The sequence below is a fragment of the Pecten maximus genome, chromosome 10 (genome assembly GCF_902652985.1).
Source record: "Pecten maximus chromosome 10, xPecMax1.1, whole genome shotgun sequence".
In the NCBI taxonomy this organism is placed as follows: domain Eukaryota; kingdom Metazoa; phylum Mollusca; class Bivalvia; order Pectinida; family Pectinidae; genus Pecten; species Pecten maximus.
The window spans coordinates 24,767,004-24,786,326 of record NC_047024.1 but is presented as its reverse complement, the minus strand read 5'-3'; the positions used below and the strand labels follow the sequence as shown (position 1 = coordinate 24,786,326).

The following is a 19,323-nucleotide window of genomic DNA, read 5'->3' as shown; positions in this document are numbered from 1 at the left end:
ATATTCTTTAATTATCAAGCTTCGGTCAATTTGCACCTTGCATGCTTGCTTTTATCTCAATACTATTTTTAGTGGAGCAATATCATTTTTCCCTCTTGAATTGTGTCGGGTACCAATCATTATATTAATGATGAGATAACTCTGTCAAAGAGTAATTATGAGTTATAAGCATGTGTAATTATGACGTTATGATTTGCTTCGTTTATTGGTGTAAGCTAGATTTCTATACAGTGGTTGCCATTTCATGCAATACTTTGACTAACAGGGTATGAGCTGTCAGCAATGTAGTAACTTTAATTGATCAATTTTAATCAGATATGTAGTGGATAAAATTATTGTGTTCAGTGAACTATTTTTGTAATAATCCATTGGGGATTAATACATTAAAATTCTATTTGATATCAGACTGATATTTGTTTTTCAATGTATGAGCTGAATACTTTTATCTGCTTTTGCAGTATGGCAAAGGCAAGATACCCTCACAAATAAGGACACATCCCCTTCATTAGCTCACCTGGCCAAAGGGCATTGTATTCAAAGAAATGAAATGATATTTATTTTTAAGGTCATTGAAGTCAAAGATATTTCATTTTAAACCCACTTCTCTGATTGCCAGATGAGAAATATAGACCCATTGGCCCCCTGGTTTTGCAAAATAAAAAAAAAAAAAAAAAAAAAAATGAAAATTGGGTTTTCTACTTAATCTGTAGAGACACAAAACACTGATTGCCAAATTCACTATAACAGGGGAAATGATTGTGTTTTGTTTTGTAAATTAACTTAGAAATGTTTGCTTTTATGAGCAAAAACATATGTATCCCTTTATTATCTAGTAAGATATGTGTTGTTCATTATAGAATATTGAGCATTACAGAGATAAATAACATTAACTTGACATTTGAACTTAGCTTTGAAGTATAGTCATGTGACTCACTGTTTAAATCAAATCATGTCATTCATACATTATGATCATGTACATTTGTGTATTGAGAGAAAATATGAAATTTACCATTTAAGAGAAAGAAACCTCTCCGACCTTGACCTTTGATCATGCACTTACTCATTTCATTATGATCATTCTGATTCATAATATCACAACAAAAAATACCAGAAGATGTTTAATAATTGAATGTGACCTTTTATCCAGTGACCTCGACATTTTCATTGAGTTTCTCATTTGAATTGGACCAATATTGTATTATAAGAAAGTATTTACCAGTTAAGAGACAGAAAATTTGACCTTGACTTTTAACCTGGAGACTCTGACCTCTGATCAGGCTCATTTGCTTCTGTTTAACTTTGTTTCATAATGACCAAACAAAATATTTACCATTAAAAAATGACCTTGACCTCTAAGCTAGTGACATTAATGTGTTGTCAGACAACTTCTCATTAGATTTAGATTTTAGTAACACTGTCGTTCGATGGAAGGTAGCAGTGACCTAATTACAGTGTATTGATACATATAGCTGTGAGTGATGGATTTATATTACAATTCAACAAGAGATCTTAAGTGGTTCAAACGTTAGAGGTGGGGAAACTATTTACTCAATTTGTACATAAGATCACAGCAACGTACAGTGATGTCAGAACACTGCACAGTGCCCGGTGCTTCTTAAATGGTTGAAAACATTAAGGCCTGTACAATAATATCGTCGTATTGGAATTATTGTTTCTAATCAAAATAAGACAAATGATTCTCAAAATTGTGATTTCCCTATATAAACTATAGTGATAAAAGTTTACCCCCTTTTCTGGGGGAAACGAGAGTTCCCAGAGTCATGAATTTAACAATTTAGTAAAGCATCTGAAGACCCCTCCATCAATGAAGAGTATGTGATTTTACCTTATGTGAATATTGAGAAGAAAAGTTTTGATTTTTTTTGTTAATTTGACTCTTTTGACCCCACCCCTCTGGCCCCTGAAGGTTGGGGACCATTTTGGTTGCCCTTTGGCCATGGAAGGTTTCTGCAAAATTTCATTGAAATTGGTTCAGTGGTTTTTGAGCAGAATCGAAAATGTGAATGTTTACGGATAGCGGACGGAACACGACGGCTATCCTGACCCTTATGTCCACAAGACCTGAAACAGAAACCTCCTATCCCCCGTAAAATCTTTCTACAGACAGCACACAAGGCACAGAAGAAACTAGTAATAGGTACAGTAATAATTGATGAATATAAATTTAGACCTTACCGTTCTTTCGTCCTTTAAGGACTCGTAAGTGGTGCTAAGTTCCAAAAGTGTGAAGGTCCAGGATAAAAGTTAGGAAAATAAACATGGGTCTTAACAAATACAACAAAATATTGAGGGGAGGTGAATTTATCTAACCCGATAACGTAATTAATCAACTTACCATATTCAGATGCGATTGGAGTAACGGGATTCTACCCGAAATTGAACTCTAACTTTCAATAGAATATTATATAACACTGCACTCCGTAGATAACACTATGTAGCTATCATCATGTAATGAAAAAAAAATGTGCATTAATATTTCATATGTGCATTTCTAAGATTTCAAAAACCATAGCACTTCTTATAGAGCCATTTTAAGCTTCCGAATGGACCGAAAATGAACGTCTTGTCAGTCAATAACAATAGGGGACAGTATTTTATAAAATTATCTTAATCTTAAACTTTCCACCTTTACACATTATTTTAAGTGACAAATCGGTTAAGATATTGATTTTAACTCTATTTCTATGTTTCAATTATGACAGATTATTTATATTCTCGTGTGGTACCATTTTTTGTTTGCTGCTTTTAATTGTTAGAATTTTTAAAAGGTTTTTATAAGCAATAGATAAGATGTAGCTATGTGATAAATGATTCAATTGCATATCAGTCAGGGCTTTAGTAGAACATGCCTTGCTTTTTTTAGCGCCTCTATCATGTACAGTGTATATCTTTCTTAGTGAGAGGGGATGTTTGTGCCATAATCTCCTGTGGGCTCTGAGAATCCAGTAGATGATTATACTGTACAAATTCTTACGAAAATGAATGATTTTTTTCTACTTGTTTGTTCTAGATTGACTTTCTGATGGACTTTAGTCACGACTTCATTTGAATAATTTTTTTTCACAAGAAAAAGAAGAAAAAATTTGAATGAATTCAATAGGTTATTGGGCAGCAGGCTAATGCCTACATAAACCCTCTCCTTGTCATCTGATTAGTGACACGGACAGATACACTTGTACTCGGCGCTCTTTTGAAATCCAATATAACAAGTCATAAAATCTATTGAATCTTGCGTCTATTACACCTCCCCATCTAGATTCTGAAATTTCTTTCGACTTGTTTCAGTCACCCACTTTAAAGGGGCATTCCTTTGTTTGAATAAAGTTTAGGTCGCCAACAATAAATTTTCTGGAAAATATGTTTTTTTTCCAAGTAGTAAACTTTACATTAATGCGGCAGTTTTACTCTTAAGATAAACCAAAGTTTTTCGAGTATTAGGTCCTGGAAATTCTTCATTCCACCCGAAGTATCACTTATTACCGCGAGGACATACTATATTTGTCTACAATACGCCTTTCCCCTGTACATTTCGGCGTTAATTTCATAACTTGTAGGCACAAACACTTATATAATCATCGTTCGGGCATGGATTTCATCAATACAAACTGTGCATGTTTCTGATGTCCGAACGAAGGAATGCCCCTTTAACAGACCCTTAGCATCACTGACGAGTCCTAGAAGAGCTGCAAGATGCAGCATAATTAATTTTTTGCTCGACTGTAGCCAGTTCTCAACTGGTGTTGAAAGATGCTAATGTCTTGTGTCTTTTGTGCTCACGAAAGTAGGTAGGACCTAATGCATGGATTTACCTTTTTGAAAATCTTCGAATTCTCACTGGGTTGTTCCCCCTCTCATTAGCACTGAGACATTCTTATATATGTATTCATACCGTACATCTTGAAATATGTATAATATATATAACACCTGTATCAAGTATGTATGGTCCATGTGTTCGATAAACCTTGACATCGATCATTATTGTACATATTTAATTATAAAGAAATTTAGACTTTGATTAATGTGTCCCTGTTCCGGAACTCCCCCGCATTTACCATCAATCACTGTCAACTTTCAGACTGTATCATTATTCATACATTATCTATCGTGATACATATATTCGTCTTTTTCAAAATACATCTGTGTATTTCTTCAGCTATGTTAAGTATCTTCCCGATTGTAATTGTCATAATGAAACACCAGTAACTATTTTTTCTTAAGCAGTTACATGTTGTAACGAGAACGATATCTTAAATGATATTACTGCACATATTGTTATCTTGAAGAGATTTCATCTTTGTTTACCCATAACTATAGCTGCCGTTAATAACTGTGGTTGCTACTATTTTGATAAATAGCTCATAAGGTAATAATGTTTTCATTGAATGTAATCGGAACGTAAGTAGTACCAGAAAATTACATCTACGTTACAATATTAAATATATTTATTTTTTCATTTTTTTTCATTTTTTTATCACGGTGCATTTTTGTAATTTGCTTTTTTTAATCGTAGTTCCAGATGAAAGCTGATTTGATATTTTGTAATATACATGAATATACATGAATATCCTACAGTGTTTAAATTAATATTTGATTCGATATTTATGGGTAAACTCCCAAGATCTCGATTTTTGTTGAAGACTAGCTGGAAAAATAGACAGGTTTGCAATATGAAGGTAAATGAGGACTATCGATAGGTTTAATGGTCGCCATTCTGTTGCCATGGGGAATAGTTATATTTCATTTCTGTATATGGTATAATGTTCGATGTTTCGTTTTGATGTCGCTATCTAAGTTCTAATTTTGAGCAGCTGACATTATTATATACACCATGTATTGCCATGGCGGGTGACATTGATGAAGACGCCTACACTCGCGGAACACTTGGTCTAATTCTCATATAACTTCCCAATGATCTTCTTGTCAATCTTTACTTTATATTTTATTGATGTTATTATTCATTGATGTTGTCATTGATGTTGTAAGAATAATTGTTTTTGTTTAGGTCTACATGTATAACTCTGTTGTTGTCATTGTAAAGACACACTATTGGGGAAAACACACACAAAAACAAAACAAACAAAAACCAAAAACAAAAACCAAAAACAAAAACGGAAGACACCTCAAAAGTTATATGTGCTTTCTTTTATTAATCAATAAACATATATGCTTTTGTATGTATATATATACAATTAAATTCTCCACAACAGAACTATATTTATAGAACAATAACAAACGATTTCCCACAAGGTATATATCTATATATAATTTTATATCAAGAAGGTAAATCTCTATCTTTCTCATACAAAGCAACGTTCTTTCTCAGGACACTCTAGACGAAAGTTTTCCATTTAAGGAAATCTAAATCAGAACATAAATTGGTCAAAACATTATAACCAATTTCAAAACAAATTGTGATAACGGATTATTTCAATGATCTTAATTACGTTTATACAAAGTCAAGACTAATACAGCTAGATAATATCAACATAGGTTTAGAATTATCCTTCCAAATTAGTGTTCCTTGATAAGTCAAATAATATCAACCGTATCATAAAATGTCCATTTTTCTGTAAACATATAATGTACATAATTTATATGTCTATTGTTGCTGTCACATTGCTGAAATAAATTGTGGAGGAGAGGGCTTCTATCAGTTGCCATAACTTGTGCCCAATCCTCTTGCTTGTTTTAAAGAAGCAATGAAATATATTTAAACTAAACACAACATAAACCTTAAAATGCAAATATAAGAAACCATTCGCACATTCAACACCGTAATATAATAATGCGTTTCTGAGTAAAATCGTATCACATACACCTCCCTGCCATATTGAATAATACATTGCTACCACGAAAACACACCGCACATGAGCACGTGATCAATGTATACAACTATCACACAATCATCACTGGATTCATTTTTACAACAAAATTATATTTTTAAAAATGGATTTCACTTTTTGCTATATTTGGCATCCGACGTCATAATTACTATATATATAACCTCGCGACGCGTGGTCAGAGGTCATCCTTTGTACTTATGGAAGGTATACCCTTTCATTGGCTTGCATTTATAGATTTCCAACTGAAAATAATAACAACAGGACATTAACATGCATGTATTTTAATAAATGAACAAGGATTGTGCATAAAAATGTAATTTATACCCTTAAACAGTTTAGTAATCATGAATATAAATCTGAATTATACAGCTGTTTCGTCTGTCAAAGAATCGTCAGTGATGCTGGGGACAAAATATATCGCAATCGGGAAAGGATGTCAGAAAAAAAGACATTTCAAGATGATGACATGGTATATACGCAAATTTTTTCCTAGTTAATTATATAATATTTAGGATATTTCTGCGTTATTTCTGAAAGTTAATACTTTTCATCTGCTGAATATGTAGATTGTTTATCGATTTCAGTTTTTCCTTTTTCCAATACAATGTACTAGACAGTGTGTACTTTAATGCGTTTTCGTGAATTAAAACTTTCTTGCATAAGGGCTCTGAAAGATATCAGAGAATTTAGCCTGGGAATAAAGAAATGTCCATGTAAATTGTATCTAACCGTTACCTAATTAGATATTCTGTGGTTACGTAACGCTAATCCTTTCGGAACACCTGGTCTTATTCTATTACTTTTTCAAGGGTCTCATAGAATAACGGTTTCGTTATTTTGACGGAATCCTCTGTTATCAGTTATTTTACAAATATAACATCTAAGTCCGACAGTACTAAACACTAATATATCCCTTGTAATATTAAGAATAGAATCATAATTGTTCTGATGTGCACGCTGCACCAATTTTCCTTTTTTTTCTTCTTAAAAACAACCCCTCTGTAATCTTAAATTGATTCAAAATGTATAATCATACATCATCTTTTTAATGACCCTAATCTTAAACCACCGACAGTTTATATAATCTTATACTGCGATATATCCCTTTCGGTACATGTGGTTATATCGAAGATAAATTTCACTTTCTTTTCATGTGTGAAAACTATAAACGAAAACATTTTATATTAATTTAGATTTTGATTTGAATTCAAATATTCCCTGCTAACAGGTAACCAGACTTGACGGGTGTAGAAAACGAAACAATAATTGAAGCTGTACAAAATTTTATATTTTATTCTAAAAGGTTCGAGTAAATATCAACTTTCACTAGTTAGCTTAATAGAAATTATCCATATCCTGACCAATCATTATTAATATATGCATGTATTTTAAATTACAAATGCAATGTAATACATATATTTAAATTAACATTGTATTTGTATTCCAACAAAGTTCTGAACTGACATTTCTGTCAACCATATGTCTCTTGAAGTTTTTTTGCTTTTTCGTTATTATTATGAAACAGTGTTTATAATTCGACCATTATACAGATTACTTAAACCAAACTTTAGGGGGAAATGTATTGAGGAAATGTTCAAGCTTGATTTTGTTTCCGAAAGAGAGTCAATCGCGAATTCAGACCTTTCGCGATTATTTGTACGAAAATAACACCAAGGGATGGTGACCACTATATCGGTCAGCGATATAGAAATCTTAAATGTCCATGGCTCCAACAGCTCATCATTCGTGAATCAAATGTCATTTCTAGATCAGCATTCGCGAAATCATACATTCACTTCTTATTGGACTCGCAATTATGCAACGAATCAGGCTAAGACACGGTAAGTATTTATAAAAAGGAGACGTTGCATTTTACACAAACGTTTGCACTATAATTGCTTGCTATACACACGAAGAGTTAATGTAGTAAAACATAAGTGCAACATGTAACATCAATTTTTCATTTTTGTGTATATATATATATTTAATATTTTAAGAACGGACGGATAAAAATGTTGCTTAAACATCTATCTCTGCCTCCGGGAAAGGTTATTGTAACATAAGGTCGGAAATAACATTAATTACATCTCCCAATAGATCTACAGTCTGTCAGAGTATGAACATTTCATAAGGAATTAGATTTATCAATGCCACTTCTGAACATTATGTGCTACGGTGGATAAGTGGTAGCTGTTGGCGTATTATTTTATCGACATTTAAACTTTTGCTGACATTTAAATTCAACATTAAGCTGTTTTATTCATGGTAAGTAGACAGCATATGCATGTTAATTACCAGCAAACGTCTGTTTCAGCACAGGGTTTCAATTTTACAAAGCATGTTAATTTGAATGAGGTATATGAGCTGATGCTTTCAATATTATATTTCTGTGATGTCTTTACAAATGTTATTATGCTTTTTACTTTCCCTACGATTTATTTGAATTCCTAAAATACAGTTATTTTTTTAAACGTATTAAATAATTGATTTAATTTGAACTTCGTTATGTTAAGCTATACAAGTAAATTAAGTCTACTTAATTGCTATACACTTTAAAACTATAAAACAATTAACGACCACAAAAGAAATAGATATTAAATTATATTCCTTTCGAGAAAAAAATCTTATTATGGAGTATCATGGGACACATCGCTGAAATAGGTAGTTACATGTATTACCGCGAAACTGAAGTACATTTCTATAATTGTTTATAGGGATACATTATAACTGTGTCCAATTTTAGAGACCAACCAACCAATTGTTTTCCCATAGACTTTAGTGTTAACGTTTTGGAGTATTTCATTCAAATTCTTGAATTCAATATGACAATTATGGTTTATAACAAAAGTTAAGGGTCTGATATAACACCTAATCAAAAAAAAAGTTGTGTCCTTCAGCTCAAATTTTCTCGAGGGTAGTCATTTTGAAAATGGGTGAATTTCGCAGTAAAAATTCTCAAAAATCTTAAATGTTTACCTGTTAATTATTATTACCTGAACTTTTGGGAAAAAAATCAATCGGACTTACGAAATTAATATCAACATTTCTTATTGATAGTTACCTATCAGGCTACATATCTATTTTCTCGCTTCATAACATACTGGCCAATCAGTGGCTGCCAGACATTTTATCCTTGGCTCAACTTTCTATGCACAGGGGCTGTTTCAAAAATCTATTTTTTCAATTGGTTGGTTGTTCCCTATAAGTACACTTGGTACGTCACAGCTGCTGTAGCTTTGCTGAGAGCCATCATCTTGTCATTCTTATATCGTGTGATATATCAATCTTTCTTTATACTTATTGGTGTTATTGATGTAACATATATTTCCTATCTAAAACAATAAAACATTCTGACACTGCTCAAGGCCAATTATGACACTTTTCCTTAATAAGACTTTTTCTATTGATTAATATTGACACCCACAAGAAATAATACGACCTAACAGTTAGCCGCCATCAAATGGTTTGTAAACATAGCTTTATATATTTGATATGTGTCCTCTGAAGTGTTTGCTACAGACCGATGAAGAGTATCAGGATTTTTATTTTTTTGTTATTAATCGAAGAATTTCGTGGAAAAACTCCTTCCATATGAAACTTGACTTTTTACCACCGGCTTATGATCGTATTAATGTCGCATTATGATCGGTATACTTCTATTCTTACAGTATATGTTTGTGGTTTGATTATTACATTTGTGCTCTCCTTGTGAACGTATGGAGACGCTTACTCTTCCGGAACATTCTCCTTGTTTCAAGATTTTTATGTGAAATGTGAATGTGTTTTTGATCATATTTCGTCATCAATTTAAATTTCAAATTACGATTTCGTTATTATATAGTTTTTTTCTTGTTTTTTTTTTATTTTGAAAAGATACTTAAGGAAAACTTCTGTCTCATTCTCTGTACGTTTCCATTGTCGTGTGCAATTTCAAAGTTCCATTTACGATTTTGGTTTTCCATTTTATTTTTCTCTTATTTACTTATTTTCACATGTTTTACAACTGCACGTTCTCAATTGTATGTTGTTGTGTTTGGCATTACAATGTATTGCAGTTTTGATATTTCTAAACAAAAGCTCCACAGATTATGAAATTGTTGTAATTATTATTGAAATAACGCGGGCAGTGTAAAATGAAAAACCATGTTAGCTTCTTAATTTTTTAATTTCTTATTTCTAACAAGTTGCATGTTATATTGGAAGATTTTGAAGCATGGGAGCTATACGTATATTATTGTCGAGCATAATTATATTTGGCCCTTAATGTTCGATGTCAACGCCCTTTTTCATTGAAGCTACCAAACCTCCATTGGGAACTTTGTTTTACAAACAATGCAGAGAGAAACAAAATTGTAATATATATATATATTCTGATTGCTTATGCATTAACCAAGGTAATGCATAACTCCTTGTTTCAAATTGTGATTACTTTGTCTAGTGGTGATGTCACCGACAGATTTGCCGCAAATTTTGAATTTCTAATGCATGTCTTTTACTACATCCAACATCATTTTGACGTGTTGACATTTGTTATGAAAGTTATTTTGAAATGCGATGAACTAAGGTCAATATCTCACATAATAATATCCTAGTTGTCATTTCATCGCCATAACACACCAAGTAATGTTTAATCTTGAGATCAGACACTATATCAGTTCTTGTTCATGCAATTAACTGTTTATTTCATTAACAATAATTATTTGTTGTCAATATCAGCCTCAACATTCAAATTCAATAAATTCCAGTTAGATATCAATAGGAAAAAGTAAAAAAAAAAAAAAAAAAAAAAAATATATATATATACAATTGCACAAATATTATGCAATTCAAAAAATGTTTTTACTGCCACATATTTATACAATTTTAAATTATACAGAACACTATATAAAATGTATACATTAATATTAATTAATAATTATCATAAACAATTTTTCATACATATACATGTATAACTACATTATTCTAATATCTAATCTCATTATAAGCACTAATTTTGGAAAAGGTGTAATGCTATGTTGAGTTCTTATATAAGCTTATGTATTCTTATGATAAATTATAATCCTAACCAAAACCACAAGATATTGCATGAATTATCCAACATGACAATGAAGCAGCCATGCGGAACTGAGGCACGTTCACCTTGATCTCGATACGTCACGGCGCTACAGTATATGGTGTGTTATGGATGTGGACGTTCCACCGGTGAACCGCTGATATTATTAAGATCTATGCAGTACATAGTTTTAGCAAGAAATATCGGCTGTTTGATAATTTAATGTCTGTTTCATACATATAATGCATATGCATGGATCGTTATTTGGGAATTTTATGCCTATTGTTTTACTAAGGCATATTCATGCCGTTTTACTTTGACATTAACCAGCTGTTTTGCACTGATGTAGCTTATTTGTGTTAAAAGAAAATAACAATATACCACATGTTTTGGATATAAACATTGATTTCCCTATGGTGACTTCTTTGATGATAATTATTCAATAACCTAAAAAAATCTGTTCTGGATTTCCCAAATTTTGGCACCTGGCATCAATTATGAATCCTAACATGACTAGACAGCTGTTTGACACAGTTTAACTTTTGGGGTATATTGTGTCTCTTACTGCAGTCCTAATTAACGATTCTATCGACTTGTGTGCCTTTTGTACAGTCCTTAATATTCATGTAAATATGATATACTTATGTAAATATGGTATTAGATTTATGTAAACAGTATATTGATACAAATGTTTTAAATTCGTGTAAATGTTATATTTATGTAAAAAAGTAATATTTTACTGATGTAAACCTTATATTAAACTGATTTAAATATAGCATTACATTGATGTAAATATCATATTTCTATAAAAATAATATATTTATGTAAATATTATATTATACTGCTACAAATATAACATAACCTTGATGTAAATATATATTTTTGAAAATTAATATGATTATATGGACTTAGATATTATCACGACGAATTATTACAGATAAAATGCGTGTAGAACAATATCCTTATGTCCCTGCCAAGAACACAAGTTACTGATCCCACAATGAGCATGATAGGAAATTTTAGGTGGATAGAATTCACATTGCATTAGTTGAAACGTACCTGATCAATATCACCTACAAAATTTTCCAGTCCCCATCCATGACCTATCTGTATGGCACAAGCTCTTCTTTCAATACGACCTGCAATACAAATGAAACATTTTATACATGCTAAATAGTACAATATATTCATTTGTTCAATTGATGGAACTTTCAAAAAGAAAACATTATTCTGTTTTCTGTACAAAAGACATTCAAGATATAAACACATTCCAATACGAATTGGGAATAGCTGGAGTAAAATATCATATAGCTGTAACGTCCTTCAAGGACTCGTCAGTGGTGATATTTGATAATTTTCAATTTCAAGGAATCTTTTAGCATATGTGCATATTCTTAACTGAGCTACTATTAAATAGATTAAACATGACATACAGATCGGGGACTAAAGATCACCAGCAATTATAAATCAGTATATTCTTTTTATTTATTATTTTATAGCTCCATAATGAACAGGTGATAATTCTTTTTTTTTTTCAAAAATAGCTACCTGGTACATTTCTTGAAAATACCAACTCATTAGCTCGACCTTGAAGCTTTCCATCGGCTAACTTGAACTCAACCGTCTTCCATTCTGTTGCCTGGAAATATTAAAAAAAAAAAATATAAATAAAAATAAATTATTAAACGAAATTTCATCTCACTTCCAGGAAATATGTTCCAATATCAATTACACAGAACAGAAAAGTTGGTTTCGTATGTAAGAGTCATTGTTTCAAAATATACTGAATTACACAATTATTTTTTAATTAGTTATTATGAAATTTCTTCATTTTGTTTGGAAAAATATTAACACAACATTCAATATAAATGAATTGTGTAGCTGTTGTTTCGCGTTCTTGCGTTTTCCATTAAAAGACGCACCATACATTTATAGTAAAAAATTACAGAACGCATTGGAGAATCGTTGATTACATACGGGCTTTTTCACTCGAAAACTGTAGAGACCACGTGTTTTATCAGTGTCGACACCGAACCGGATGCTGACTGGATCGGTTGCTATGACGATGGATCCATCTCTTCCACAATCGCCATTGCTAATCAGTGCGGAATTACTATAAGGCGTACTTCCAGTTTCTCGATAGCGCATGCGCACAATGAATGTAAATCCAAAATCATCGTTTGTGAACCGTTGAATTAATAGTTCAGACTTTCCATCAAATACAGCTGATCCATTTTTCACCTCTACCCCTTTATTGGTAACCCACACATACTTTCCGGAGGAGTCTTGGACGTCATTATCGAAATTTAGAATCACTTCCGCAGTACAATCTAAAAATAAAGACATATTCGGAGTTAACGACATCTGATTCATTTTTATCTTATTCTTATTGAATGAGTACTTCTAAATGAAACACTAAACTACAGATATCTAATCGCAAATTCCCACTCCCCAATCGATAGCTGAAGCTTACTGCTTTTGTTCTTTCCACATTAAGTATTTCGTAACTTCACGGATTATTATTATATCATTTTTTGTTCAAATCTACCTATTTATTCAATTTTCACAACAGGTTATTTCCATTCGGATTCTATTTGATTCAGCGTGTAATTATAGTCGAGTCATACCTATTCGAATTATTCTAATTTGATTAAAGATTAATGTTTTGGTGAATAAGAGATTAAGGGTTTTTGAAGATCATTTCTAGTTTTTAAACTTCTTTAATTCAAAAGATTTTGCTATCTCGGAAAGAAAATAGAATTTACGTTTGCTTGATTCTTGTCAACACTTTTTCTTATGTATTTGATTCATCGTTTTTACGCTTTATTCTATACTACTAGCATTATCTTTATATTAATAAACATTTGAATGAGGATATGATTAATATACTGTAAATGTGCTTAACATTTTAGCGCATAACCGAATTAAAAAAATATGATGAATAAGCACATTAATGAAAATTGCAATACAAAAAAATACACAAAAACTTCAATTTGCATAATTACAATTTTATGAAAGGCTTTCAATGGGAAAAGCGCTAAAATAAGACAACCGCTAAAATGTGTAAATTTACAGTAATTAGTGATAAAGATCGGCGTTTACCTGAGTCGTGGTCATTCAAACTTGCTGAAAATTCAGAACATCTGCACTCCTTTTGGTCGAATGCTGTTCCAGGGGCACAAGGCATCATCAACCAACCGTGACCTTCAACTTCTTGTTCATAGAAAGCAGAGTTACCCGGCACAGCCCTGTCCTTACATACTGTTTACAAGACAATGATATTTGTTTACTTATCATAGATACAAGTAGATATATGATGCGACAATTAATAAAACTGACAAACATCAGTTTAAACTATCATTAGAACTATCGATGGATTTTCACAAAATATACAAAATAATTCCTGGTAAACAATAAGTCGGGTTTCTTTACAACGGAACCACCGAACTATCATCAAAGTCTATTTATAGTATCACCAAATTATATATAGGGTCGCATGGTTATACATAACACATAAAATCATATGATATCTCACCAAGTATGGAAAGGGTATCTGCAGCAATGCTGGAACCCTCGTTGTTATTTCACATAGATTTATGGCATCCTAGACGCCATTCACATTACCTGGTATCAAATACCAAGCGAGCTCCGTGATATGATAAAAAATCTACTAATGATAGAAATGTTCGCACATTACTAAAAAAATAAACAACCACAAGATAACTACATAACACTTTTGATTTGGAAACTCGATTACTATCTTGTTGTTTTCAAAGTGCAGATGCATTAGGTCTAACAAAATGTGAAATTAACTTGAACTTCCCGTCCCCTGTCATAAATTTCCATAACATTACATGTAAACTCTCATTTTTACATACCTGTTTTTACTGGAGGAGCGTGAGCTGACCAGCTACATGTGGGAGGGCAAGAGGGATCCTTGACACACATAGCAACGCTTGTATTATACGCCTGGCCTGCAGGACAGCAACGCTGGATGGCATGGCCATTTTCACAATCCCAGAAGGCCTGACAGTGTCCACGGTTGGCGTAACGATGCACCAGCAAGTTATGGCACATATCTGAAACATACATATATATATATATGTGTGTGTGTGTGTGTGTACACAATAATATATTTTGGAACACATGATAGAAATATACTTACAATCAAGCAATCAAGCTAATAACGACCAGTTCGAAAGCTATCCATGATTATTTTCTATGAATATAAAATACCGAATCCACGAAATATACTCACAACGAATTTGTTACCTTACTTGAACCACGAAATTTAAGCCTAACGGAAAAAACAAAAACAAAACAACAACAACAAAAAAATTAAAAAAAACCTTCAGTATGATATAGGCAAAATCTGAGATTTGAAGAACAAAGGAATGGTGTTTAGGGCGATAATAATAAAGAGTACAGAGCTATAGTAGATAGCAGACAGGAGAAAAAAGAATTATATATGTTATGATATTGTACGCCCAGGACTCGTCATTATCGTGTACTTTACAAGGTAAGTACATTTAAATTTTTGTACATGATCGGATTTTTATCTCTAATAACATTAATGAATTGGCGTATCAGACAAAGCTGTAACACTATTAGAAAGTTCAAATTGCAAATTCATTAAACATGTAATTCAGGAGAAACTCTTGATTAAGACTATATTGTATATATACTTCTGGCTACTGCGAGCGGGATCGCTCAGGATATCGTTACATCCGTTCCAGGATGGAAACAGGTATTGTTTGCATGAATGTTATAACTTCTAGTTTTGACGTCCATAGCCACAGATAAAGTCATAAGAAGTCGAATGTCCAAGGAAATATCAGGGAATATGAAGAGTAGACAAGACAAGAAGGTGTGTGATGCTAGAAGTTAGTGTAGCAAAACATCTTGTCACTCATTACTCGCTTTTCAAAAATACACAGGATACCCAGGGACCCCATATGGGGGATGAGCAAATCTTCAGATAACTTGAAAGGCCAAAATAAAGAAGCGTAATTTTTAGACAATTAACCATGGATAAAACTTGAAAAGTAGCAAAACATCTTTCCACATATTTCCACACTTATTTTTTGACACAGGATAGCCTCTACCCCTTATGAGGTCTGAGCAAATCTGCAGATAATTCAAAAGGCCAAAATAAAAACAAAATAGAAAAAACCCTGATTTTTTAGACAATAAAGCATGGATTAGGGTTGATTTTGATGAAGCAGTATAGCTTTAAAACATATAAATATATAGTTGTTATATATAATTCCTTTTTTTATATAATAAAACTAGAAAAAAATTGTTGCTGAAATGTTACAGCAAAATAATTAGTTTGCTCAGTATAGTTAATCACTTAACTTTAAATTTTAATTGATCGTGAATTCAAAAAATGGAGGTTTCATGTTATTGAAAATATGTCATATTAAGTAAGATGACACGATCAAAAAGTGATTCGTAGAACAATATTTACCATGGACGCAGTTGACCCGGAAAGCGTAGTCACATGTCAATTTCTCTTGGTTCCAGAAATGTCCGACAGGACAATTTTTGTAAAAGGCAATGACGTCATCTCCTCTGAAGAAACACTGAACAAACTTACTACAATCAGTCGGATGGGGGTTAAACCCAGCCCCGTTCACCATCTTACACCCAAGACAAGGATCTGTAAAAGAAAAAGTGTTGTAAAATAAATGCCATATGAATTAATATTCGCTGGGTATTCATTTTCGCGCTATGTTTGATGACCGCGAATATAGCGAAATTAAATCCACCGCAAATATTACTAACTGTCCAGTAGGCTATACAAAAGACTAAAATGTAAAGAGCCCCTTTAGTGTGAATTTAGTGATAGATACTCTGTACGCCGAAAATGAAACTGCTTCATACCACTGTTTTGCCAGTGTAGGGGTTGTCAGTGAGACTAAAGGACATAGTGTGACTATCTAGAATGGGAGGAATCAAAAGGGGCCTACACAAACGTTATGATTGGTGTCATCCTTTTAGGACTCGTCGGTTTCTGGTAGGCGACGAAAAAAAAGGTCGAAAGTTTAAAAACCTGAAAGGGAGGAGCAAAAGCCCCCTAATTCAATACATTTGATAACTTAATTTCAAACGCATATCTAGCATATATGTCTAATCTGAACCATTTCACTTTTCAAATGAATGGCATGTGGTTTTCACACAATGATAGTGTATGTTTAATATTGCCCTTCTTGGATTCGTTAGTCAATCAATGAGAGCTTTTCATCATCTATAATTCATTCAACACTCCAGGTGCGTTTATATCAAAACTGAAAAACGGGAAAAAAAATCTTAAATCTGATTCCAGTTCCAGCGGTATCAAACGTTGCTTTCTTATTCGTAATTAAAAAAATCTGTAATTTGAAGGACATAATTTCAAAAACAATATCAAGGCAACGAATATTTGAACAAACCCCCGCGATGCTATACATACATGAATATTCTTGTTATTGGTTTGCAAAACATACTCAATAAACTGATCACGAAACGTAAAAACTTTGTCAAGATGTTATAATGCCCTAGGATTCCGGATAATTATGCTCATGATATGCACAATTTATCATTCTTATGTATATATAGATATAGTAAATATTGGAGATCAGAAGAACGATGTATCAAAGATGGCATTACTTTATGGATATATATGTACTGAGACGATACGCTAATCATATGTTGAAATGAATTTATTTAAATAACTGAGAGCTTAAAACGTCAAAACTTCCATCGGTCTATAGTAGCATGTCTAGAATTAGCATGTGTCTATGGCTCCGAAATATATATGCCTACTATCTGTCTATAACTCTGACCTATCTATACCTACCACCTGTCTATAACTCTGACCTATCTATACCTACCACCTGTCTATAACTCTGACCTATCTATACCTACCATCTGTCTATAACTCTGACCTATCTATACCTACCACCTGTCTATAACTCTGACCTATCTATACCTACCATCTGTCTATAACTCTGACCTATATATACCTACTATCTGTCTATAACTCCGACCTATCTATACCTACCACCTGTCTATAACTCTAACCTATCTATACCTACCACCTGTCTATAACTCTTACCTATCTATACCTACCAACTGTCTATAACTCTTACCTATCTATACCTACCACCTGTCTATAACTCTTACCTATCTATACCTACCACCTGTCTATAAGTCTGACCTATATATACCTACCACCTGTCTATAACTCTGACCTATCTTTACCTACCATCTGTCTATAACTCTGACCTATCTATACCTACCACCTGTCTATAAGTCTGACCTATCTATACCTACCACCTGTCTATAACTCTGACCTATATATACCTACTATCTGTCTATAACTCCGACCTATCTATACCTACCACCTGTCTATAACTCTAACCTATCTATACCTACCACCTGTCTATAACTCTTACCTATCTATACCTACCAACTGTCTATAACTCTTACCTATCTATACCTACCACCTGTCTATAACTCTTACCTATCTATACCTACCACCTGTCTATAAGTCTGACCTATATATACCTACCACCTGTCTATAACTCTGACCTATCTATACCTACCATCTGTCTATAACTCCGACCTATCTATACCTACCACCTGTCTATAACTCTGACCTATCTATACCTACCACCTGTCTATAACTCTAACCTATCTATACCTATAATCTGTCTATAACTCTTACCTATCTATACCTACCATCTGTCTATAACTCTTACCTATCTATACCTACCATCTGTCTATAACTCTAACCTATCTATACCTATAATCTGTCTATAACTCTTACCTATCTATACCTACCACCTGTCTATAAGTCTGACCTATATATACCTACCATCTGTCTATAACTCTTACCTATCTATACCTACCACCTGTCTATAAGTCTGACCTATATATACCTACCATCTGTCTATAACTCTGACCTATCTATACCTACCACCTGTCTATAAGTCTGACCTATCTATACCTACTATCTGTCTATAACTCTTACCTATCTATACCTACCACCTGTCTATAAGTCTGACCTATATATACCTACCATCTGTCTATAACTCTGACCTATCTATACCTACCACCTGTCTATAACTCTGACCTATCTATACCTACTATCTGTCTATAACTCTGACCTATCTATACCTACCAACTGTCTATAGCTCTGACCTATATATACCTACCATCTGTCTATAACTCTTACCTATCTATACCTACCACCTGTCTATAACTCTGACCTATCTATACCTACCACCTGTCTATAACTCTGACCTATCTATACCTACCAACTGTCTATAACTCTTACCTATCTATACCTACCACCTGTCTATAAGTCTGACCTATCTATACCTACTATCTGTCTATAACTCTGACCTATCTATACCTACC

General features: G+C 32.7%; 1 protein-coding gene across 1 annotated transcript in view; it reads right to left on the bottom strand.

Annotated features, from left to right (window-relative positions):
* Positions 1-5,143: 5,143 nt before the first annotated feature.
* The window catches only part of LOC117335790, a 34,620-nt gene continuing 20,440 nt past the window's right edge, over positions 5,144-19,323 (bottom strand). The window contains exons 6-12 of the mRNA XM_033895980.1: positions 16,388-16,579; positions 14,796-14,996; positions 14,020-14,178; positions 12,895-13,247; positions 12,466-12,556; positions 11,977-12,056; positions 5,144-6,106 (exon numbers count right to left, since the gene is read on the bottom strand). Of these exons, the coding sequence (XP_033751871.1) occupies positions 6,047-6,106; positions 11,977-12,056; positions 12,466-12,556; positions 12,895-13,247; positions 14,020-14,178; positions 14,796-14,996; positions 16,388-16,579 (1,136 nt within the window). The 3' untranslated portion in view covers positions 5,144-6,046. The remainder of the gene's footprint in view (positions 6,107-11,976; positions 12,057-12,465; positions 12,557-12,894; positions 13,248-14,019; positions 14,179-14,795; positions 14,997-16,387; positions 16,580-19,323) is intronic.